The sequence below is a fragment of the Nerophis lumbriciformis genome, linkage group LG22 (assembly GCF_033978685.3).
Source record: "Nerophis lumbriciformis linkage group LG22, RoL_Nlum_v2.1, whole genome shotgun sequence".
NCBI lineage: Eukaryota > Metazoa > Chordata > Actinopteri > Syngnathiformes > Syngnathidae > Nerophis > Nerophis lumbriciformis.
Genome location: NC_084569.2, coordinates 39,084,959 through 39,112,458, shown reverse-complemented (window position 1 = coordinate 39,112,458; position 27,500 = coordinate 39,084,959). Strand labels below are relative to the sequence as shown.

General features: G+C 33.3%; 1 protein-coding gene across 3 annotated transcripts in view; it reads right to left on the bottom strand.

Moving 5' to 3' along the window:
- grin2ba (glutamate receptor, ionotropic, N-methyl D-aspartate 2B, genome duplicate a) overlaps nt 1-27,500 on the bottom strand; it is a 431,694-nt gene that overhangs the window by 112,980 nt on the left and 291,214 nt on the right. For all 3 annotated transcript variants that reach the window (XM_061973840.2, XM_061973838.2, XM_061973841.2), the window contains exons 5-7: nt 24,388-24,531; nt 21,515-21,785; nt 10,111-10,303 (exon numbers count right to left, since the gene is read on the bottom strand). In XM_061973840.2, the coding sequence (XP_061829824.2) occupies nt 10,111-10,303; nt 21,515-21,785; nt 24,388-24,531 (608 nt within the window). The remainder of the gene's footprint in view (nt 1-10,110; nt 10,304-21,514; nt 21,786-24,387; nt 24,532-27,500) is intronic.

The window sequence follows — 27,500 nt, the reverse complement described above, 5'->3', positions numbered from 1 at the left end:
ACCAAGTTTCAACGGTCAAATCAACGTCAGAACCCAACATTGATTAAACGCTGTCAAAAAGCATGTTGTTTCAGTGTTGTTTGTGTGTTGTCGAATATTGGTTAGAAAATTACCAAGTTCTAGGGTTAAATCAACGTCAGAATCCAACATTGATTAAACGTCATCAAAAAGCATGTAGTTTCAACGTTGTATTTGTGTTGTAGAATATTGGTTGGGAGATGACCAAAATTCAATGGTCAAATCAACGTCAGAATGCAACGTTGATTAAACGTCTAAAAAAAGCATGTTGTTTCAACGTTGTATTTGTGTTGTAGAATACTGGTTGGGAAATGACCAAAATTCAATGGTCAAATCAACGTCAGAATACAACGTTGATTAAACGTCTAAAAAAAGCATGTTGTTTCAACGTTGTATTTGTGTTGTAGAATATTGGTTGGGAAATAACCAAAATTCAAGGGTCAAATTATTGTCAGAACCCAACATTGATTAAACATCGTCAAAAAGCATGTTGTTTCAACGTATTTATCTAGTAAAATATTGGTTGGGAAATGACCAAGATTCAATGGTCAAATCAACGTCAGAACCCAACATTGATTAAACGTCGTCAAAAAACATGTTGTTTCAATGTTGTATTTGTGTTGTAGAATATTGGTTGGGAAATGACCAAATTTCAATGGTCAAATCAACGTCAGAATGCAACGTTGATTAAACGTGGTCAAAAAGCATGTTGTTTCAACGTTGTATTTGTGTTGTAGAATATTGGTTGGGAAATAACCAAAATTCAAGGGTCAAATTATTGTCAGAACCCAACATTGATTAAACATCGTCAAAAAGCATGTTGTTTCAACGTATTTATCTAGTAAAATATTGGTTGGGAAATGACCAAGATTCAATGGTCAAATCAACGTCAGAACCCAACATTGATTAAACGTCGTCAAAAAACATGTTGTTTCAATGTTGTATTTGTGTTGTAGAATATTGGTTGGGAAATGACCAAATTTCAATGGTCAAATCAACGTCAGAATGCAACGTTGATTAAACGTGGTCAAAAAGCATGTTGTTTCAACGTTGTATTTGTGTTGTAGAATATTGGTTGGGAAATAACCAAAATTCAATGGTCAAATCAACGTCAGAATGCAACGTTGATTAAACGTGGTCAAAAAGCATGTTGTTTCAGTGTTGTTTGTGTGTTGTCGAATATTGGTTAGAAAATTACCAAGTTCTAGGGTTAAATCAACGTCAGAACCCAACATTGATTAAACGTCGTCAAAAAACATGTTGTTTCAACGTTGTATTTGTGTTGTAGAATATTGGTTGGGAAATGACCAAAATTCAATGGTCAAATCAACGTCAGAATACAACGTTGATTAAACGTCTAAAAAAAGCATGTTGTTTCAACGTTGTATTTGTTTTGTAGAATATTGGTTGGGAAATGACCAAAATTCAATGGTCAAATCAACGTCAGAACCCAACATTGATTAAACGTCGTTAAAAAGCATGTTGTTTCAATGTTGTTTGTGTGTTGTCGAATATTGGTTAGAAAATTACCAAGTTCTAGGGTTAAATCAACGTCAGAATCCAACATTGATTAAACGTCGTCAAAAAGCATGTTGTTTCAACATTGTATTTGTGTTGTAGAATATTGGTTGGGAAATGACCAAGATTCAATGGTCAAATCAACGTCACAACCTGACATTGATTAAACATCGTCAAAAATCATGTTGTTTCAATGTTGTAGAATATTGGTTGGGAGATGACCAAAATTCAATGGTCAAATCAACGTCAGAACCCAACATTGATTAAACGTTGTCAAAGAGCATGTTGTTTCAACGTTGTATTTGTGTTGTAGAATATTGGTTGGGAAATGACCAAATTTCAATGGTCAAATCAACGTCAGAATGCAACGTTGATTAAACGTCTAAAAAAAGCATGTTGTTTCAACGTTGTATTTGTGTTGTAGAATATTGGTTGGGAAATAACCAAAATTCAAGGGTGAAATTATTGTCAGAACCCAACATTGATTAAATGTCGTCAAAAAGCATGTTGTTTCAACGTATTTATCTTGTAAAATATTGGTTGGGAAATGACCAAGATTCAATGGTCAAATCAACGTCAGACCCCAACAATAATTTAACGTTGTCAAAAATCATGTTGTTTCAATGTTGTAGAATATTGGTTGGGAAATGACCAAAATTCAATGGTCAAATCAACGTCAGAACCCAACATTGATTAAACGTTGTCAAAAAGCATGTTGTTTCAACGTCTTATTTGGGTTGTAGAATATTGGTTGGGAAATGACCAAGATTCAATGGTCAAATCAACGTCAGAACCCAACATTGATTAAACGTCGACAAAAAGCATGTTGTTTCAATGTATTTATGTTGTAAAATATTGGTATAGAAATGACCAAAATTCAATGGTCAAATCAATGTCAGAACCCAACAATGATTTAACGTTGTCAAAAATCATGTTGTTTCAATGTTGTAGAATATTGGTTGGGAGATGACCAAAATTCAATGGTCAAATCAACGTCACAACCCAACATTGATTAAACATCGTCAAAAAGCATGTTGTTTCAACGTTGTATTTGTGTTGTACAATGTTGGTTGGGAAATGACCAAAGTTCAATGGTCAAATCAACGTCAGAACACAACAATGATTTAACTATAAATAAAGTTGATTTGATTTGATTTGATTAACGTTGTCAAAAATCATGTTTTTTCAATGTTGTAGAATATTGGTATAGAAATGACCAAAATTCAATGGTCAAATCAACGTCAGAATCCAACATTGATTAAACGTCATCAAAAAGCATGTTGTTTCAACGTTGTATTTGTGTTGTAGAATATTGGTTGGGAAATGACCAAGTTTCAATGGTCAAATCAACGTCACAACCTGACATTGATTAAAGGTCGACAAAAAGCATGTTGTTTCAATGTTGTATTTGTGTTGTAGAATATTGGTATGGAAATGACCAAAATTCAATGTTAAATCAACGTCAGAACCCAACATTGATTAAACGTCGTCAAAAAGCATGTAGTTTCAACGTTATGCTTGAGTTGCTCCACGTCAGGACCTAATTCAACAAGTTGTCAACGTTGTTTCAATGTCTTGTGCCTGCTGAACTTCATCCGTGAAGTCATGAGTGGACCAGGTGACAGTGAAGTCATGAGTGGGACCAGGTGACAGTGAAGACATGAGTGGGACCAGGTGACAGTGAAGACATGAGTGGGACCAGGTGACAGTGAAGTCATGAGAGGACCAGGTGACGGTGAAGTCATGAGTGGGACCAGGTGACAGTGAAGACATGAGTGGGACCAGGTGACAGTGAAGTCATGAGAGGACCAGGTGACAGTGAAGTCATGAGTGGACCAGGTGACAGTGAAGTCATGAGTGGGACCAGGTGACAGTGAAGACATGAGTGGGACCAGGTGACAGTGAAGTCATGAGAGGACCAGGTGACAGTGAAGTCATGAGTGGACCAGGTGACAGTGAAGACATGAGTGGGACCAGGTGACAGTGAAGTCATGAGTGGGACCAGGTGACAGTGAAGTCATGAGTGGGACCAGGTGACAGTGAAGTCATGAGTGGACCAGGTGACAGTGAAGTCATGAGTGGGACCAGGTGACAGTGAAGTCATGAGAGGACCAGGTGACAGTGAAGTCATGAGTGGGACCAGGTGACAGTGAAGTCATGACTTGCTGCTTGATAGACTGCCTTCAATTGATCATGTCTTGATTGAAGAGTAGAAGACAAAGGTTATCGCCACACTGATGTGGTTAAGGTGAGGGATCTGCGACTGATCCAATCAACAACACAGCTAAGTTGATTATAAAGCACAGGTGCTGTGTAGAAGGATGACGGTGCAGAGGAGGAGGGGGGGGGGGGGGGGGGGGGGGGCACTTTCTCTATGGCCACTTGATTAGGCACACCTCTGTCAAACTGGCCAAGATAAAAGCAGCAGAGTTCTGTTTATTAGCTCAGCTTTAGCATTAGCTTGTTAGCAGAACCTGAAGTACTAAATCTACCAGGGTACTTTTTGGTGGAAACACAAGGGGGAACCTTATTAAATGGTAATGTTACTGCCTTGGAAAAGGGCCTAAAGTATGTTAGTGTTATTGAAAAAGTTAAAAAAAATAGTAATTAATGATGGAAAAAGTGGTCACACTACACTTACTTTTCCAACTTTGTTCATTACACCCTTTTTAACTTTGATCATTACACCCTTTTGAACTTTGTTCATTACACCCTTTTTAACTTTGATCATTACACCCGTTTTAACTTTGTTCATTACACCCTTTTGAACTTTGTTCATTACACCCTTTTTAACTTTGTACATTACACCCTTTTGAACTTTGTTCATTACACCCTTTTGAACTTTGTTCATTACACACTTTTTAACTTTGTTCATTACACCCTTTTTAACTTTGTTTATTACACCCTTTTTAACTTTGTTCATTACACCCTTTTTAACTTTGTTCATTACACCCTTTTGAAATTTGTTCATTACACCCTTTTTAATTTTGTTCATTACACCCGTTTTAACTTTGTTAATTACACCCTTTTTTAACTTTGTTCATTACACCCTTTTGAACTTTGATCATTACACCCTTTTGAACTTTGTTCATTACACCCTTTTGAACTTTGTTCATTACACCCTTTTGAACTTTGTTCATTACACCCTTTTTAACTTTGATCATTACACCCTTTTTAACTTTGTTCATTACACCTTTTTAACTTTGTTCATTACACACTTTTTAACTTTGTTCATTACACCCGTTTTAACTTTGTTCATTACACCCGTTTTAACTTTGTTCATTACACCCGTTTTAACTTTGTTCATTACACCGTTTTAACTTTGTTAATTACACCCTTTTTAACTTTGTTCATTATACCCTTTTAACTTTGTTCATTACACCCTTTTAACTTTGTTCATTACACCCTTTTGAACTTTGTTCATTACACCCTTTTGAACTTTGTTCATTACACCCTTTTGAACTTTGATCATTACACCCTTTTTAACTTTGTTCATTACACCCGTTTTAACTTTGTTCATTACACCCGTTTTAACTTTGTTCATTACACCCTTTTAACTTTGTTCATTACACCCTTTTTAACTTTGTTCATTACACCCTTTTTAACTTTGTTCATTTTACCCTTTTTAACTTTGTTCATTACGCTTTTTTTACTTTGTTCATTACACCCTTTTTAACTTTGTTCATTACACTCTCTTTAACTTTGTTCATTACGCTCTTTTTAACTTTGTTCATTACACCTTTTTAACTTTGTTCATTACACCCTTTTGAACTTTGTTCATTACACCCTTTTGAACTTTGTTCATTACACCCTTTTTAACTTTGTTCATTACACCCTTTTGAACTTTTTTCATTACACCTTTTGAACTTTGTTCATTACAGCCTTTTTAACTTTGTTCATTACACCTGTTTTAACTTTGTTCATTACACCCGTTTTAACTTTGTTCATTACACCTCTTTAACTTTGTCCATTACACCCTTTTTAACTTTGTTCATTACATCCGTTTTAACTTTGTTCATTACACCCTTTTTAACTTTGTTCATTACACCTTTTTAACTTTGTTCATTACACCCTTTTTAACTTTGTTCATGTTGTTGTGTTGTGGCTGTGAGGAACTCGCATGGCTGCCGTTTGTGTGACCCCAAGATGCAAGAACCAGGATGAGGATGAGCAGGTAAGATGATTTTAATAATAAAACAACAGAGAAATGTAGCAGTCTTGCATACAACAGTTCCAAACATAGTCTATCGCCGAGCACTGAGGAGTGCTCGAGTGAAAACATAAATAGGCATCTGCTGATTGGCAGCTGGTGTGGACCGGCTGCCAATCACCGGCAGGTGAGGAGAAAACAGTGCTCAGCGGAACCAACAGGAAATATAACAAAATAAGAGCACTGACAGGAAGTAAATACAAAAACATGGAAACCAACCGAAATGAAGTGACAGATCGTCACAGTGGCTTCATGTTGTTGTGTTGTGGCTTAATGTTGTGTTGTGGCTTTATTTTGTTGTGTTGTGGCTTTATAATATTGTGTTGTGGCTTTGTTATTGTGTTGTGGCTTATAGTTGTTAAGTTGTGGCTTTATGATGTCGTGTTGTGGTCTTTATGTTTTCGTATTGTGGCTTTATAATGTGGTGTTGTGGCTTTATGTTGTTGTGTTGTGGCTTCATGTTGTTGTGTTGTGGCTTCATGTTGTTGTGTTGTGGCTTCATGTTGTTGTGTTGTGGCTTTATGTTGTTGTGTTGTGGCTTTATGTTGTTGTGTTGTGGCTTTATGTTTTTGTGTTGCTTTTTTTGTTATTGTTTTGTGGTTTATAGTTGTTGTGTTGTGGCTTTATCTTGTTGTGGTTTGGCTTAATGTTGTTGTGTCGTGGCTTTATGTTGTGGCTTTGTTATTGTGTTGTGGTTTATAGTTGTTGTGTTGTGGCTTTATGTTGTCGTGTTGTGGCTTTCTGTTTTCGTGTTGTGGCTTTATGTTGTCATGTTGTGGCTTTCTGTTTTCGTGTTGTGGCTTTATGTTGTTGTGTTGTGGCTTTGTGTTGTGTCGTGGCTTTATGTTATTATGGCTTCATGTTGTTGTGTCGTGGCTCTATGCTGTTGTGTTTTGGCTTCATGTTATTTGTGTTGTGGCTCTATGTTGTTGTGTTGCGGCTTTATGTTGTTGTGTCGTGGCTTTATGTTATTGTGGCTTTATGTTGTTGTGTTGTAGCTTCATGTTGTTGTGTTGTGGCTTTATGATATTGTGTTGTGGCTTTATGTTATTGTGGCTTTATGTTGTTGTGTTGTGGTGTTTGTATGGTTTGCGACTTCCCCCTGCTCCCACAGAGAGTGTGGAGTGCATGATTACCACCTGGAGGGTCTTTTTGTTGTCACGCATATTTCATACCTCCTTCCAATTAATGGCAGACCATAATAGTTGATCAGAACGTTCCTCCTCGGTGAATGTAAGTGCCATTGCAGTTATTATTCATTGGGACGTGCAGGAGGTGTACAGGAGGTGTACAGGAGGTGTACAGGAGGTGTACAGGAGGTGTACGTGACCCAGTTAGGTGAGGCCAGGAACAGGACATCATCGTATCCAGGTTATAATCCACGCTGTGATGTCGCCACACCGTCTGTGGGAGGACTGCAGATTATCGTGTAATCCTGCACGAGCTACTGTAGACGAGAATCCAACCTTCCACCGCTTCCCCGCTGAAAGGGTGTGACGCCGCCCGGCTCAATTCAGAGCACCGTGACCGGGGGGGGGGGCGGTGTGTTTGCCCACTGAAAACGCCATCGGGACCAATTAGGGGCGCGCGCAGAGTAAAGTGGCGCCGTGTGCCGCGCTTCACAGCCGGTTCAAAAGGGGCTGCCGCCCAGACAGGCAGTGAGGGGGAGGGGGCGGGTTTCATCAGCGCGGAGTGGGCAGGGTATGACATGGGGGGGTGAAGGTGAGCGTGTGTTTGGGTACGTGCATCTACATCTACAGCATAGCAGTTCACTACAGTCATGTGTGGGACAGTAAGGATGTAGACTGTCAGGGTCCAGTTCTGGGACTTAAACCCTTGCTATGTTTGCATGCACTAAACAACTCAATCTTGCATGGATTTCTTTTGAAATTGGCTTTTTAAGGCCCCGTTTACACTGCACACCAAATGTTTTTGTCCTTTTTAGGCCCCGTTTACACTGCACACCAAATGTTTTTGTCCTTTTTAGGCCCCGTTTACACTGCACACCAAATGTTTTTGTCCTTTTTAGGCCCCGTTTACACTGCACACCAAATGTTTTTGTCCTTTTTAGGCCCCGTTTACACTGCACACCAAATCAGATTGGATTTTTGTTGCCAGTCTGAACGCGCAGAGGACAAAAACTGTACTTCGAAAAAGTGCAAAGGACAAGAACTGTCCTTCAAAAAAGTGCAAAGGGCAAAAACTGTACTTCGAAAAAGTGCAAAGGACAAGAACTGTCCTTCAAAAAAGTGCAAAGGGCAAAAACTGTCCTTCAAAAAAGTGCAAAAGACAAAAACTGTCCTTTAAAAAAGTTCAAAGAAAAACTGTCCTTCAAAAAAGTGCAAAGGACAAAAAAATGTCCTTCAAAAAAGTGCAAAGGGCAAAAAATGTCCTTCAAAAAAGTGCAAAGGACAAAAACTGTCCTTTGAAAAAGTGCAAAGGACAAAACATGTCCTTCAAAAAAAGTGCAAAAGATAAAAACTGTTCTTTGAAAAAGCACAAAGGACAAAAACTGTCCTTCAAAAAAGTGCAGGGGACAAAAACTGTACTTCGAAAAAGTGCAAAGGACAAAAACTGTCCTTCAAAAAAGTGCAAAGGACAAAAACTGTCCTTTGAAAAAGTGCAAAGGACAAAACATGTCCTTCAAAAAAGTGCAAAAGATAAAAACTGTTCTTTGAAAAAGCACAAAGGACAAAAACTGTCCTTCAAAATAGTGCAGGGGACAAAAACTGTACTTCGAAAAAGTGCAAAGGACAAAAACTGTCCTTCAAAAAAGTGCAAAGGACAAAAACTGTCCTTCAAAAAAGTGCAAAGGACAAAAACTGTCCTTCAAAAAAGTGCAAAGGACAAAAACTGTCCTTCAAAAAAGTGCAAAGGACAAAAAAAAGTCCTTCAAAAAAGTGCAAAGGGCAAAAACTGTCCTTTGAAAAAGTGCAAAGGACAAAACATGTCCTTCAAAAAAGTGCAGGGGACAAAAACTGTCCTTCAAAAAAATGTAAAGGACAAAAACTGTCCTTCAAAAAAGTGCAGTGGACAAAAACTGTCCTTCAAAAAAGTGCAAAGGACAAAACTGTTCTTCAAAAAAGTGCAAAGGACAAAAACTGTCCTTCAAAAAAGTGCAAAGGACAAAAACTGTCCTTCAAAAAAAGTGCAGGGGACAAAAACTGTCCTTCAAAAAAGTGCAAAGGACAAAAACTGTCCTTCAAAAAAAGTGCAGGGGACAAAAACTGTCCTTCAAAAAAGTGCAAAGGACAAAAACTCCTTCAAAAAAAGTGCACGGGACAAAAACTCCTTCAAAAAAAGTGCACGGGACAAAAACTGTCCTTCAAAAAAGTGCAAAGAAAAACTGTCCTTCAAAAAAGTGCAAAAGACAAAAAATGTCCTTCAAAAAAGTGCAGGGGACAAAAACTGTCCTTCAAAAAAGTGCAAAGGACAAAAACTGTCCTTTGAAAAAGAGCAAAGGACAAAACATGTCCTTCAAAAAAGTGCAAAAGATAAAAACTGTTCTTTGAAAAAGTGCAGGGGACAAAAACTGTGATTCAAAAAAGTGCAAAGGACAAAAACGGTCCTTCAAAAAAAGTGCAGGGGACAAAAACTGTCCTTCAAAAAATTGCAACGAAAAATTGTCCTTCAAAAAAGTGCAAAGGACAAAAACTGTCCTTTGAAAAAGAGCAAAGGACAAAACATGTCCTTCAAAAAAGTGCAAAAGATAAAAACTGTTCTTTGAAAAAGTGCAAAGGACAAAAACTGTCCTTCAAAAAAGTGCAAAAAATAAAAGTTGTTCTTTGAAAAAGTGCAAAAAATAAAAATTGTTCTTTGAAAAAGTGCAAAAAATAAAAATTGTTCTTTGAAAAAGTGCATATGACAAAAACTGTCCTTCAAAAAAGTGCAGTGGACAAAAACTGTCTTTCAAAAAAGTGCAGGGGACAAAAACTGTCCTTCAAAAAAGTGCAAAGGACAAAAAATGTCCTTCAAAAAAGTGCAGTGGACAAAAACTGTCCTTCAAAAAAGTGCAAAAGATAAAAACTGTTCTTTGAAAAAGTGCAAAGGACAAAAACTGTCCTTCAAAAAAGTGCAGGGGACAAAAACTGTCTTTCAAAAAAGTGCAGGGGACACAAACTGTCCTTCAGAAAAGTGCAAAGGACAAAAACTGTCCTTCAAAAAAATGCAAAGGACACAAGCTGTCCTTCAAAAAAGTGCAAAGGACAAAAACTGTCCTTCAAAAAAGTGCAGGGGACACAAACTGTCTTTTGAAAAAGTGCAAAGGACACAAGTGTCCTTCAGCAAAGTGCAGGGGACATGTTCACAACAGAAAAAGCGGTCTGGATCAGAAGCACAAGTCCTTGCAGGACACCAGCACTCACCTGAGCACCTCGTTAGGGTTGCCTGAGACGGGGGTCTTCTTGTCAGGAGCTCCGTGGCACTCGGACTTGAGCAAGGTGTGCGGCCCTCTGTCCATCATCATGGTGGAGGTGGCCATGGTTATAATAGCCACGCCGTCACGAACGCGGGCCTCCAGGCCGTAGTCCCACTCGTCGTAGGACACGGACAGCAGTCCTGGGTGGGGGACGGGGGACGGGACAGAAAGCAGCAATCAGAGAAAGATCCAGAAGGCGGCAGACGGGTTTGTATAAACAGACGTTTGGGGAAGGGCTGCAATGTGCAAGGTAAACAGAGCGAGAGTGAGGAGCCACAGATGGAGTGTTGATCAGGAGGTTTTGAAGGCCTGCCAAGAAGACAAATACTAAAGGCTGCAGTGACTGAGCTAAAATCACCTTGCTGTGTTTGTCCATCTGTCACTCACACCTCCCTTTGTTAGTCTTTCTCGCTGGGAACACAGCTCTCTCCTTCATGTGACCTGCAAATCGTCCGCAGAAGAAGCTCACTATTCCGTGTCACGCTTTATTCAGTCCCCCCCCCCCCCCAGGATTCTGAAGGCTTACACGGGCCTGATGCAGCCCAAAATGCCAGAATCTGCGGCAGCTTTTTCAGAAAGTTGCGGGACAAGTTGCTTTGTTTTGAAGTGGTTACAATAACGCGTTATTTTCGGCGGTAACTAGCAATCTAACGCGTTATTTTTTATATTCAGTAACTCAGTTACCGTTACTACATGATGCGTTGCTGCGTTATTTTACGTTATTTTTTATGTAGCATCGGCGAGAAACTGCGAAGATCTGAGTGTGTTTTATTGGAGCGCTGCGGTGTCGTTCTTCTGTGTCACAAGGAAAAGAAAAGGCGCGCTTTGTGTGGGTGGGGGCCGGGTGGGGGCTCCCAGACCGTAGTTGATATATATATATATATATATATATATATATATATATATATATATTTTTTTTTTTTTTTTTTGTTTGTTTTTTTTTTGTTTTTGTCCTGTCCAGCTTCTCAGGCAAATCATATAGTTGATGTAGATGCCCATATCGGCTGTTCAGATTTACTTTACATATATATATATATATACAGTCAAGAAAATAAGTATTTGAACACCCTGCTATTTTGCAAGTTCTCCCACTTAGAAATCATGGAGGGGTCTGAAATTTTCATGGTAGGTGCATGTCCACTGTATGAGAGATAACCTAAAAAGAAAAATCAGGAAATCACAATCTATGATTTTTTAACAATTTATTTGTGTGATACAGCTGAAAATAAGTATTTGAACACCAACATTAATATTTGGTAGAGTAGCCTTTGTTTGCAATTACAGAGGTCAAATGTTTCCTGTAGTTCTTCACCAGGTTTGCACAGACTACAGGAGGGATTTTGGCCCACTCCTCCACACTGATCTTCTCTAGATCAGTCAGGTTTCTGGGCTGTCGCTGAGTAACACAGACTTTCAGCTCCCTCCAAAGATTTTCAATTGGATTTAGGTCTGGAGACTGGCTAGGCCACTCCAGAACCTTGATATGGTTCTTACGAAGCCACTTCTTGGTTTTCCTGGCTGTGTGCTTTGGGTCATTGTCATGTTGGAAGATCCAGCCACGACTCATCTTCAATGATCTGACTGAGGGAAGGAGGTTTTTGGCCAAAATCTCACAATACATGGCTGCAGTCATCCTCTCCTTAATACAGTACAGTCGTCCTCTCCCATGAGCAGAAAAACACCCCCAAAGCATGATGCTACCACCCCCATGCTTCACAGTAGGTATGGTGTTCTTGGTATGCTACGCATCATTCTTCTTCCTCCAAACACGCACAGTGGAATTATGACCAAAAAGGTCAATTTTGGTCTCATCTGTCCACAAAACTTTCTCCCATGACTCCTCTGGATCATCCAAATGGTCATTGGCAAACTTAAGACGGGCCTTAACATGTGCTGGTTCAAGCAGGGGAACCTTCCGTGCCATGCATGATTTCAAAGCATGACGTCTTAGTGTATTACCAACAGTGACCATGGAAACAGTGCTCCCAGCTCTTTTCAGGTCATTGACCAAGTCCTGCCGTGTAGTCCTGGGCTGATTCCTCACCTTTCTTAGCATCATTGAGACCCCACGAGGTGATATCTTGCATGAGGCTCCACTCCGATTGAGATTGACCGTCATGTTTAGCTTCTTCCATTTTCTAATGATTGCTCCAACAGTGGACCTTTTTTCACCAAGCTGCTTGGCAATTTCTCTGTAGCCCTTTCCATCCTTGTGGAGTTGTACAATTTTGTCTCTGGTGTCTTTGGACAGCTCTTTGGTCTTAGCCATGCTGAATGTTTGGGTCTTACTGATTGTATGGGGTGGACAGGTGTCTTTATGCAGGTAACGACCTCACACAGGTGCATCTGATTCAGGATTATACAGTGGAGTGGAGGAGGACTTTTAAAGGTGGACTAACAGGTCTTTGAGGGTCAGAATTCTAGCTGATAGACAGGTGTTCAAATACTTATTTTCAGCTGTATCACACGAATAAATTGTTAAAAAATCATAGATTGTGATTTCTGAATTTTTCTTTTTAGGTTATCTCTCATACAGTGGACATGCACCTATCGTGAAAATTTCAGACCACTCCATGATTTCGAAGTGGGAGAACTTGCAAAATAGCAGGGTGTTCAAATACTTATTTTCTTGACTGTATATGTAAAGTAAATCTGAACAAAATAAGCAAACAAAAACAAAAACAAAAAAATAAATAAATATATACATATATATATATATATATATATATATATTTATATATATTTTTTGTTTTTTGTTTTTGTTATATATAAATATATATATATACATATTTATATATACTGTATATATATATATATATATATATATATATATATACATACACATAAATACATATATATATATGTATATATGTGTATATATAAATACATATGTATGTAAATATGTATATGCATGTGTGTGTATGTATATATATATATATATATATATATATATATATATATATATATAGATATATATACATACATGTATATATATATCAATATATATATATATATATATATATATGTATGTACATATACATATATATGTGTATGTATGTATGTGTATATACAAAATATATATATGTATGTAAATATGTATGTGTATATATATATACATACATGTGTATATATATATATATATGTGTATGTATGTAAATATGTATATGTATGTGTATATATATATATATATGTATGTACATATACATATATATGTGTATGTATGTATGTATGTGTATATACAAAATATTTATGTATATATATATGTATATACAAAAATATATATGTATATATATATATACACACATGTGTATATATATATCAATATATATATATATATATATATTGATATATATATCAATATATATATATATATCAATATATATATTGATATATATATCAATATATATATATATATATATATATATGCATATATATATATATATATATATATATATATATATGTGTATGTATGTATATACAAAATATATATGTATATATATGTGTATATGCAAAAATATATATGTAAATATATCAATATATATATATATATATATATATATATATATATATATATATATATATATATATATATCAATATATATATATATATATATATATATATATATGTATCAATATATATATATATATATATATATATATATATATATATATATATATATATATATATATATATGCATATATATCAATATATATATATATATATATATATATACATATACATATATATATGATTTATTAAGTAATATTTGTTAATGTAATATCTTTTTTTTTATCAATTATAAATCTATTTAGATTCGGAATGAATAAGCACTGCGATTCAGATGTGAATCCATTTTTTATGCGCACGCCTATCTTTTTTTTTTTTTTTTTTTTTTTCCATTTAGTTTTTTTGTTTGTTTGTTGTTGTCTTAAGTAGCCAATTAAGAGGCCAGCGAACAGCTGCCACAGTGCTGCTCGGCCTCATCTTCACACTGACACCTGACAAGTCGGTGTTGTGACATCTCCACATGCCCTGAGAGATACACGAACACACACACACACACACACACACACACACACATAAACATACATTAGACAATAGAAAGGGAGTCACTCAAGGCAATGAGCAATGGAGAGCGAGCGAGTGTTGGAGACGTGTCAACAGTGTGCGGTCCTGCAGGAAGAGAGCTGTCAGCGGTGAGGCCCCATGAGGCGGGCACTTTGCCAGGACGCCTGTCTATTTCCGAGCGCTGACATACTAGTGAACTGGCTGACATGTGGTCCTACTGTCACATGGATGCACTCGCTCATGGGGCACCATTACAAAGAGAGAAAGATGAACCACTTTGATGGCCATGCGGTCTTCAAAGGGTCCCGCCTGACCCTGATCCCAAAGGTGATCGGCACTGGCCCCTCCCCAAAATGATCACTTGGTTCATTATTTTCTGTAGGACAGATTTTTCCACGTATATTTTGCGGGCGTGACATACTTATCCCCGTGTCATGTTGATAAATTGAGTTTTCAAAATAGCTCAAGAATATTGTTCATGCTCTAACCTTCAAGCGTAACAAAAAAAAAGATAATAAATGAGGTATAATTTAGACGTGATAAATACCGCGGCGTGTTGCAGAAGCCATTATGTGTCGTCAATTAATGGTGACTATTTGTCATGACTTAATCATACGAGGTCAATAATGGCAGATTTCATCAATGGAAGTCATTATCAAAATGGCAACTGTCTTTTAACTGATGGAGCTCATTTTCAAGCCTCTCACTTTGTGGTTTTTTTTTTAGTGGTAGCAGATGAATGTACTGCCACAAATAAATGACAACATGATTCATAAACAAGCCCGTGGAGTGTGTGACGATACGGCCGCATGGTAGCGATAGGACGCTGAGAACAGCAGGCGTGCATGTATAAGGTATTTAATATAAGTAAAAACAAAAGACTAGTGCAGCTCTGAGTGCACACAAAGCATAAAGGAATATATGCACTAACAAGACAAAACTGAACGGACTACAAAGTAAACGTGACAGAATGCTACCAGTAAGCAACAGTTTACACCTGAGAAGCAAAGCAAAATAAAAGACTAGTGCAGCTCTGAGTGCACACGAAGCATAGAGGAATCTATGCACTAACAGGACAAAACTGAACAGACTACAAAGTAAACGTAACAGAATGCTACCCGTAAGCAACAGTTTACACCTGAGAAGCAAAGCAAAAGAAAAGACTAGTGCAGCTCTGAGTGCACACGAAGCATCGAGGAATCTATGCACTAACAAGACAAAACTGAACAGACTACAATGTAAATATGACAGAATGCTACCCGTAAGCAACAGTTTACACCTGAGAAGCAAAGCAAAATAAAAGACTAGTGCAGCTCTGAGTGCACACGAAGCATAAAGGAATCTATGCACTAACAGGACAAAACTGAACAGACTACAATGTAAATGTAACAGAATGCTACCCGTAAGCAACAGTTTACACCTGAGAAGCAAAGCAAAATAAAAGACTAGTGCAGCTCTGAGTGCACATGAAGCATAGAGGAATCTATGCACTAACAGGACAAAACTGAACAGACTACAAAGTAAACGTAACAGAATGCTACCAGTAAGCAACAGTTTACGCCTGAGAAGCAAAGCAAAAGAAAAGACTAGTGCAGCTCTGAGTGCACACGAAGCATAGAGGAATCTATGCACTAACAAGAAAAAACTGAACAGACTACAAAGTAAACGTAACAGAATGCTACCAGTAAGCAACAGTTCATGTCTGAGAAGCAGAGTAAGCAAAAGAAAAGACTAGTGCAGCTCTGAGTGCACACGAAGCATAGAGGAATCTATGCACTAACAAGAAAAAACTGAACGGACTACAAAGTAAACGTAACAGAATGCTACCCGTAAGCAACAGTTTACGCCTGAGAAGCAAAGCAAAATAAAAGACTAGTGCAGCTCTGAGTGCACACGAAGCATAGAGGAATCTATGCACTAACACCACAAAACTGAACAGACTACAAAGTAAACGTGACAGAATGCTACCCGTAAGCAACAGTTAACACCTGAGAAGCAAAGCAAAATAAACGACTAGTGCAGCTCTGAGTGCACACGAAGCATCGAGGAATCTATGCACTAACAAGAAAAAACTGAACGGACTACAAAGTAAACGTAACAGAATGCTACCCGTAAGCAACAGTTTACGCCTGAGAAGCAGAGTAAAGGAAAAGCAATGTTCCGACAAAGACCGCAGCAACAGCTGAACCGAATTAGACTCATTTGCAAACTGAGAACAGGTGCGCTGTGAGAGTAAAAGTGTTGCTAAGACCATTAACAGGAAGTGGAAACTAGAAAATAAGAGCGCTGGACAGGAACTAAAACACCAAAGGAAAATGCCTACAAAACTAAAACAAGGCATTCAAAGAATCAGTTCCTTCAGGACATTCAAGCTACGCATCAGACAAAACTCCAGAATTGTATCCCCAGGACTAAAGTGTCTATCTTTCGAATTTGTGTCAAACCCAGCTCCTGGTTTTGGTCGGATATAGCAGATAAGCGAGATTTGCCGGAGATTTGACACGTGTGACAGGATTCTCACACTCCCCTTTTTAATCCAGGCCAAAAGTACTGACAAAGAAGACATTGTAGAGACCCCTAAGTGACCGACAAGGGGACTGTTACGGGCCAGACTGAGCATCTCAGACCGGGAGATGCTTGGAACCACAATCAGAGTTCTGACACTGGAGTCGTCACACGCCGACACGTAAAGTGGGGTCCACTTACGTAACGGCAAGCCATTTTTAATCAAGTAGCCCCGTCTACTAACTTGTTTTCTAAAACCGCAATTTTCCGCATGACTTCAGAGGGGGCGGCGCAATGTGCCATGTCAACACTTATCTACATTGTTTTTATTATCATCATTTTTTTTATTATAATCATTTTTTAAAGGAAATTTTTAGGACTTTCTAAATCGATTCATAGATTTCACAAATCTAAAAACACAAGTTAAAAAATATCAACATTTTTACTTTTTTTTTAAATTATAATCATTTTTTTAATGACATTTTTCGGACATTCTTAATCGATTTATATATTTCAAAAATCTCAAAAAAGTAAAAAAAATATAATTTTTTAAAAATTATAATCACTTTATAAATGACATTTTTTGGATTTCCGAAATCGATTCGTAGATTTCAAAAATCTAAAATCACAAGTGAAAAAATATCAACATTTTTACTTTTTTTTTTTAAATTTAAAATTATAATCATTTTTAAAGGACATTTTTAGGACTTTCTAAATTGATTCAGAGATTTCAAAAATCTAAAAAAAATAATGAAAGAATATCAACGTTTTTTTATTATAATCCTTTTTTAAATTACATTTTTCGGACTTTTTTAATCGATTTATAGATTTCAAAAATCTCAAAAAAAGTAAAAACATCTTTTTTTAAATTTTTTTTATTATAATCATTTTTCAAATTACATTTTTCAGGATTTCCGAAATCGATTCATAGATTTCAAAATTCTAAAAACACAAGTGAAAAAATATCAACATTTTTTTATTTTAATCATTTTTTAAAGGAAATGTTTAGGACTTTCTAAATCGATTCATAGATTTCAAAAATCTGAAAAAACAAATAAAAGAACATCAGATTTTTTAAATTATAATCTTTTTTAAATGACATTTTTCGGACTCTCTTAATCGATTCATAGATTTCAAAAATCTAAAAAAAGTCAAAAAATATCAAAAAATGTTATTATAATAATTTTTCAAAGGAAATTTTTAGGACTTTCTAAATCGATTCATAGATTTCAAAAATCTAAAAAAAACAAATAAAAGAATATAATTTTTTTTTTATTATAATCATTTTTCAAATGACATTTTTCGGGATTTCCGAAATCGATTCATAGATTTCAAAATTCTAAAAACAAAAGTGAAAAAATATCAACATTTTTACTTTTTTTTTATTATAATAATTTTTCAAAGGAAATTTTTAGGACTTTCCAAATCGATTCATAGATTTCAAAAATCTAAAAAAACAAATAAAATATGATCAACATTGTTTTTATTATAATCCTTTTTTAAATGACATTTTTCGGACTTTCTTAATCAATTCATAGATTTCAAAAATAAATAAAAAAGTCAAAAAATATCTAAATATTTTATTATAATCATTTTTTAAAGGACATTTTTAGGACTTTCTAAATCGATTCATAGATTTCAAAAATCTAAAAAACTAATACAACAATATTGAAATATTTTTATTATAATCATTTTTCAAATGACATTTTTCAGGATTTCCGAAATCGATTCATAGATTTCAAAATTCTAAAAACACAAGTAATAAAATATCAACATTTTTACTTTTTTAAAAAATTATAATCATTTTTAAAATGAAATTTTTAGGACTTTCTAAATCGATTCATAGATTTCAAAAATCTAAAAAAACAAAAGAATATCAACATTTTTTTACTATAATTATTTTTCAAATACATTTTTCACGATTTCCGAAATCGATTCATAGATTTCAAAATTCTAAAAACAAGTAAAAAAATATCAACATTTTTACTTAAAAAAAAAAATTTTAAAGAAGATTTTTAGGACATTCTAAATCGATTCATAGATTTCAAAAATCTAAAAAAAAGTCAAAAAATATACAAAATTTTTATTATAATCATTTTTAAAAGAACATTTTTAGGACTTTCTAAATCGATTCATAGATTTAAACAATCTGAAAAAACAAATGAAACAATATACATTTTTTTATTATAATCTTTTTTTTAAAGACATTTTTCGGACTTTCTTAATCGATTCATAGATTTCAAAAATCCAAAAACACAAGTGAAAAAATATCAACATTTTTACTTTTTTTTTTTTTTTTTTAATAATAATCATTTTTAAAGGACATTTTTAGGACGTTCTAAATTGATTCATAGATTTCAAAAATCTAAAAAAACAAATAAAATATATATATTTTTTTTTTATTACAATCCTTTTTTAAATTAAATTTTTCGGACTCTCTTAATCGATTCATAGATTTCAAAAATATAAAAAAAAAGTAAAAAAAATATCAATTTTTTTTTTTATAATCATTTTAAAATAAATTTTTTTGGACTTTCTAAATCGATTCATAGATTTCAAAAATCTTAAAAAAACAAAAGAGAATCAAAACATTTTTCTATAATTATTTTTCAAATTACATTTTTCAGGATTTCCGAAATCGATTCATAGATTTCAAAATTCTAAAAACACAAGTAAAAAAATACCAAAATGTTTCCTTTTTTTTAAAATTATAATCATTTTTTAAAGGAAATTTTTAGGATTTTCTAAATCGATTTATAGATTTTTAAAAATCTGAAAAAAAAAAATAAAAGTATCATTTTTTTAAATTATAATCCTTTTTTAAATTACATTTTTCGGACTCTCTTAATCGATTCATAAATTTAAAAAATCTTAAAAAAAGTAAAAAAATATCCAAAATTTTTAATATAATCATTTTTAAAAGAACATTTTTAGGACTTTCTAAATTGATTCATAGATTTCAAAATTCTAAAAACACAAGTAAAAAAATATCAACATTTTTACTTTTTTTTTATTATAATAATTTTTAAAAGGACATTTTTAGGACTTTCTGAATCGATTAATAGATTTAAACAATCTGAAAAAACAAATGAAACAATATACATTTTTTTATTATAATCTTTTTTTAAAGACATTTTTCGGACTTTCTTAATCGATTCATAGATTTCAAAAATCTAAAACAAAGGTAAAAAAATTTAATTTTTTTTATTATAATAATTTTTTAACAGACATTTTTAGAACTTTCTAAATCGATTCATAGATTTCAAAAATCTGAAAAAACAAAAGAATATAATTTTATTAAATTACAATCTTTTTTTTTTAATGACATTTTTCGGACTTTCTTAATCGATTCATAGATTTCAAAAATCTAAAAAAACAAAAGAATATCAACATTTTTTTACTATAATTATTTTTCAAATTACATTTTTCAGGATTTCTGAAATCAATTCATAGATTTCAAAATTCTAAAAACAAGTAAAAAAATATCAACATTTTTACTTAAAAAAAAAAAATTTTAAAGAAGATTTTTAGGACATTCTAAATCGATTCATAGATTTCAAAAATCTGAAAAAACAAATAAAAGAATATCAATTTTTTTTAAATTATAATCCTTTTTTAAATTAAAATTTTTTGACTCTCTTAATTGATTCATAGATTTAAAAAATCTAAAATAAAGTCAAAAGATATCCAACATTTTTATTATAATCATTCTTAAAAGAACATTTTTAGGACTTTCTAAATTGATTCATAGATTTCAAAATTCTAAAAACACAAGTTAAAAAATATCAACATTTTTACTTTTTTTTTTATTATAATCATTTTTAAAAGGACATTTTTAGGACTTTCTAAAACAATTCATAGATTTAAACAATCTGAAAAAAACAACTAAAACAATATCTTTTTTTTTTTATTATAATCTTTTTTTTAATGAACATTTTCGGACTTTCTAAATGGATTCATAGATTTCAAAAATCTAAAAAACCCCACAAAAGAATATAATTTTTTTTTTAATATAATCTTTTTTTTTAATGACATTTTTAGGACTTTATAAATCAATTCATAGATTTCAAAAATAAATAAAAAAAAAGTAAAAAAAATATCTTTTTTTTTTTAAATGACATCTTTCGGACTTTCTTAATCGATTCATAGATTTCAAAAATCTAAAAACACAAGTGAAAAAATATCAACATTTATACTTTTTTTTTAATTTTAATAATTTTTTAAAGGACATTTTTAGGACTTTCTAAATCGATTCATAGATTTCAAAAAATCTAAAAACACAAGTGAAAAAATATCAACATTTATACTTTTTTTTTTTATTATAATAATTTTTTAAAGGACATTTTTAGGACTTTCTAAATCGATTCATAGATTTCAAAAATCTAAAAAAAACAAATAAAAGAATATCAACATTTTTTTATTATAATCCTTTTTTAAATTACATTTTTCGGACCCTCTTAATCGATTTATAGATTTAAAAAATCTCAAAAAAAGTAAAAGAAATATCAATTTTTTTTATGATAATCATTTTTTAAACGACATTTTGAGGACTTTCCAAATCGATTCATGATTTTCAAAGATTAATTGGGGAAAAAAAGTACTTTTTAAAATTGTATTCCATTTTTTTTTTTAACTAATTAAATATTTAAAAAATAACTTTTTAGGCCATCTTCATGCAACCAGAATGGACTTTTCGAACCTGGTACCTGCAAACGTCACAGTGGACCCCGTAAGACCCCAACTGATGACAACCACCCGGTCACAGACAGGATCCTACCTGTGGGGAACTCTGCCGGTACGACGTCGGTGTCTCCGGCGATGAGCGAGGGCACGATCCACGTGTAGCCGTACCCCGTAATCCCCACAGAGTGGGACACCTCGAAGATGGTGTTGGCCTCTTCCTTGGTGCAGTACAGCAGCATGACGGGACTCTGAAGCTTCTTCAGCTGGTTCTGAATCTTGGAGTCTCCGTCGTCCAGCGACATGTCAAGGAGTAACACCTCCTCCAGTTCCCAGCCCACAAAGCTGTTCTCGATGGTGCTGCGGATCTGCACAGAAGGACAGTCCTGTTAAACAGGAGTTACTCACAATTCCCCATTTTCCTGGACATTTTGCCCATTGGAAAATGAATGGGCCATTTTTAGAATTTGCACAATTCCCACCTGATTTGAACCGATCTACCGTCCACACACTCCACTCACCTTGGACTATCCAACAACCAAACTTCAAGTTCAAACAAATTCCAGGAATTACCAGAATTCCAAAGCCCTATTTTCACGTCTTCCTGGAAAGTTGTCACAGTCCACATTTTTTTAACTGTTTTTGATCATTCCATCTTCAAAACTTTCCTCTTAATTGGGTCAAAAAATGTTCATTTTTTTTCCCTCTACAAATTCACGGTTTTCACAAAATTCCAGGAAATCCGAAATACCCATTCTCAATTCAAACTGTTACTACGTCAACAATTTTCAACCCATTCTAAAAATCCCAACACCAACTCATTCATATTATCTAGGACAATTGTGCTAGTATCAACATTTTCAAAGATTCACGAATTTCCCGAAATTCCAGGAAATCCGAAATACCCATTCTCAATTCAAACTGTTACTACGTCAACAATTTTCAACACATTCTAAAAAATCCCAACACCAACCCATCCATATCATCTAGGACAATTGTGCTAATATCAATATTTTCACATATTCACGGTTTTCCCGAAATTTCCAGGAAATGGACATATTCATAGTCCCTATATTCTCACAAATTTGCGCCATTTTTAAACCTGATTCCGACCTTTTTACGTCTTGGAAAGTTGTCACAGTCCACATTTTTCAACGGTTTTTGACCAATCCACCTTCAAAACAGGGGAAACAAATGTTCATTTTTTCCCCTGTACAAATTCCCGGATTCCCCGAAAATTCCAGGAAATCTGAAATACCGATTCTCAATTCAAACTGTTACTACGTCAACAATTTTCAACACATTCCAAAAATTCCAACACCAACTCATTCATATTATCTAGGACAACTGTGCTAGTATCAATATTTTCAAAGATTCACGGTTTCCCTGAAAATTCCAGGAAATCTGAAATACCCATTCTCAATTCAAACTGTTACTACGTCAACAATTTTCAACACATTACACAAATTCCAACACCAACCCATCCATATCATGTAGGACAATTGTGCTAGGATCAATATTTTTTAAGATTCACAGTTTTCCCAAAATTCCAGGAAATCTGAAATACCCATTCTCAATTCAAACTGTTACTACGTCAACAATTTTCAACACATTCCAAAAATTCCAACACCAACTCATCCATATTATCCAGGACAATTGTGCTAATATCAATATTTTCAAAGATTCACGGTTTCCCCGAAATTTCCAGGAAATGGACCTATTCTTATTCCCTATATTCTCACAATTTTGCGCCATTTTTAAACCTGATTCCGACCTTTCAAACATCCACCCACACTACTCTTCCCATACATCAAAAGCAAAACATGTTGTCCCTTTCCCAAAACGCACAGTTTTCCTGGAATTTTCTCCCCATTGACAAGGAATGGGCTTCATCTCCAGATTACCCAGAATTCCCCATTTTCAGGGTCATTTTGCTCACTAAAAATGAATGAGCCAATTTTCAAACAGGCACAATTCCCACATTTCTCAGCCGATTTGAACCGTTCTACCGTCCACACACTCTACTCACCTTGGACTATCCAACTACCAAACTTCAAGTTCAAACAAATTCCAGGAATTACCAGAATTCCAAAGCCCTATTTTCACGTCTTCCTGGAAAGTTGTCACAGTCCACATTTTTCAACTGTTTTTGATCATTCCACCTTCAAAACATCCCTCTTAGTTGGGGAAACAAATGTTCATTTTTTCCCCTGTACAAATTCCCGGATTCCCCGAAAATTCCAGGAAATCTGAAATACCGATTCTCAATTCAAACTGTTACTGCGACCCATTTTAAAAATCCCAACACCAACTCATTCATATTATCGAAGACAATTGTGCTAGTATCAATATTTTCAAAGATTCACGGTTTTTCTGAAATTCCAGGAAATCCGAAATACCCATTCTCAATTCAAACTGTTACTACGTCAAAATTTTTCAACACATTCTAAAAATCCCAACACCAACTCATCCATATCATCTAGGACAATTGTGCTAATATCAATATTTTCAAATATTAACGGTTTTCCCGAAATTTCCAGGAAATGGACATATTCATATTCCATATATTCTCACAAATTTGCGCCATTTTTAAACCTGATTCCGAACTTTTTACGTCTTGGAAAGTCCACATTTTTCAACTGTTTTTGACCATTCCACCTTCAAAACATCCCTCTAATTTGGGGTAACAAACGTTCATTTTTTTTTTCTGTACAAATTCACGGTTCTCCCAAAATTCCAGGAAATCTGAAATACGGATTCTCAATTCAAACTGTTACTATGTCAACATTTTTCAACCCATTCCAAAAATCCCAACACCAACCCATCCATATCATCTAGGACAATTGTGCTAATATCAATATTTTCAAAGATTCACGGTTTTCCCGAAATTTCCAGGAAATGGACATATTCATATTCCCTATATTCCCACAATTTTGCGTCATATATAAACCTGATTCCGAGCACCGTTACCTTGGTGACAAAGTCCTGGTACCCCGGGTAGTAGGTGGTGACGATGGAGAAGATGTACCAGTCGTATTCCTCCATGATGTTGAGCATGACCGACGCCTGCTGCTCGATGGAGGGGCCGAACTGGAAGAACATGGAGTCGTCATCCTGCAAAGGACACGAAGACACGGGGTGAGAGAATTCCAACAACTGCAGGATCCGTTTAACGAGCGCAGTCATTTTGAAACCAACACGCTGATATCCACACTCAAATCCAATCAACCAGAATGGCGATTATTGTTCATCTTGATCATAAATCCATTCATAAATTTAAAAAATCTAAAAAAACAAGTAAAAAAAATGTCAACATTTATATTTTTATTTTTTATTCTAATCATTTTTTAAATCACATTTTTTGGACTTTCTAAAATTGAATCATAGATTTCAAAAACCTAAAAATAATAATTTTTTACTGTATTTCATTATTTTTTACTGTATTTAATATTTTTTTTTACTGTATTTCATTATTTTTTTAAACGTTTTTTTTAATCATGTGTTTTTTACACATCTTTTATTTTAATGGGTGAAGTTGTTTTGAGATACAAGTGTTTTGAGTTAAAAGCAATGTCACAGAACCAATTGCGCTCGTAAATTGAAGTACTACTGTATTTAATTATTTCTTTTACTTTATTTAATTATTGTGTACTGTATTTAATTATTTTTACTGTATTTAATTATTTTGTACTGCATTTCCTTCTTTTTTACTTAATTATATTTTTTTTTTACTGTATTTCATTATTTTAAAAAAATTTTTAATCATGTGTTTTTTACACATCTTTTATTTCAATGGGTGAAGTTGTTTTGAGATACAAGTGTTTTGAGTTAAGAGCGCTTTCACCGAACCAGTTAGGCGTGTAAGTTGAGTTACTACTGTATTTATTATTTTTACAGTATTTAATTATTTTTCTATGTTGTTTTTTTTATTATATGTTTTTTTTTTTTTACACATTTTATTTCACTGGGTGAAGTTGTCTTGAGATACAAGTGTTTTGAGTTAAGAGCGGTGTCACAGAACCAATTGCGCTCATAAATTGAAGTACTACTGTATTTAATTATTTTTTTTTTACTGCATTTAATTATTTTGCAATGTATTTAATTATGTTTACTGTAGTTATTTTTTTTATGTTTTTTTATATTTGTTTACATTACTCTATTATTTTTTACAGTATTTAATTATTTTTCTATGTTGTTTTTTTTATTATATGTTTGGGTTTTTTACACATCTTTTATTTCACTGGGTGAAGTTGTCTTGAGATACAAGATTTTTGAGTTAAGAGCGCTGTCACAGAACCAATTGCGCTCATAAATTGAAGTACTACTGTATTTAATATTTTTTTTTTACTGCATTTAATTATTTTGCACTGTATTTAATTATTTTTACTGTAGTTATTTTTTTAATGTTTTTTTATATTTTTTACATTACTCTATTATTTTTTACAGTATTTAAGTATTTTTCTATGTTGTTTTTTTTAATTATATGTTTGTTTTTTTTACACATCTTTCATTTCAATGAGTGATGTTGTCTTGAGATACAAGATTTTTGAGTTAAGAGCGCTGTCACAGAACCAATTGCGCTCATAAATTGAAGTACTACTGTATTTATTTTTTTTTTATTGCATTTAATTATTTTGCACTGTATTTAATTATTTTTACTGTAGTTATTTTTTAAATATTTTTTTACATTACTCTATTATTTTTTACAATATTTAATTATTTTTCTATGTTGTTTTTTTTAATTATATGTTGTGGTTTTTTTCCACATCTTTCATTTCAATGAGTGAAGTTGTCTTGAGATACAAGATTTTTGAGTTAAGAGCGCTGTCACAGAACCAATTGCGCTCATAAATTGAAGTACTACTGTATTTATTTATTTATTTTTTACTGCATTTAATTATTTTGCACTGTATTTAATTATTTTTACTGTAGTTATTTTTTTTATATTTTTTACATTACTCTATTATTTTTTACAGTATTTAATTATTTTTCTATGTTGTTTTTTTAATAAAATGGTTTTTTTTTTTACACATCTTTTATTTCAATGAGTGATGTTGTCTTGAGATACAAGATTTTTGAGTTAAGAGCGCTGTCACAGAACCAATTGCGCTCATAAATTGAAGTACTACTGTATTTAATATATTTTTTTACTGCATTTAATTATTTTGCACTGTATTTAATTATTTTTACTGTAGTTATTTTTTTGTTTTTTTATATTTTTTACATTACTCTATTATTTTTTACAGTATTTAATTATTTTTCTATGTTGTTTTTTTAATTATGTTTGTTTTTTTTACACATCTTTTATTTCAATGAGTGAAGTTGTCTTGAGATACAAGATTTTTGAGTTAAGAGCGCTGTCACAGAACCAATTGTGCTCATAAATTGAAGTACTACTGTATTTAATATATATTTTTTTACTGCATTTAATTATTTTGCACTGTATTTAATTATTTTTACTGTAGTTATTTTTTTATGTTTTTTTTTAATATTTTTTACATTACTCTATTATTTTTTACAGTATTTAATTATTTTTCTATGTTTTTTTTTTATTATATGTTTTTTTTTTTTACACATCTTTTATTTCAATGAGTGAAGTTGTCTTGAGATACAAGATTTTTGAGTTAAGAGCGCTGTCACAGAACCAATTGCGCTCATAAATTGAAGTACTACTGTATTTAATTTTTTTTTTACTGCATTTAATTATTTTGCACTGTATTTAATTATTTTTACTGTAGTTATTTTTTTAATGTTTTTTTAATATTTTTTTACATTACTCTATTATTTTTTACAGTATTTAATTATTTTTCTATGTTGTTTTTTTAATTATATGTTTGTTTTTTTTACACATCTTTTATTTCAATGAGTGAAGTTGTCTTGAGATACAAGTGTTTTGAGTTAAAAGCGCTGTCACATAACCAATTGCGCTCATAAATTGAAGTACTACTGTATTTTTTTTTTTTTTTTTACTGCATTTAATTATTTTGCACTGTATTTAATTATTTTTACTGTAGTTATTTTTTTATGTTTTTTTATATTTTTTACATTACTCTATTATTTTTTACAGTATTTAATTATTTTTC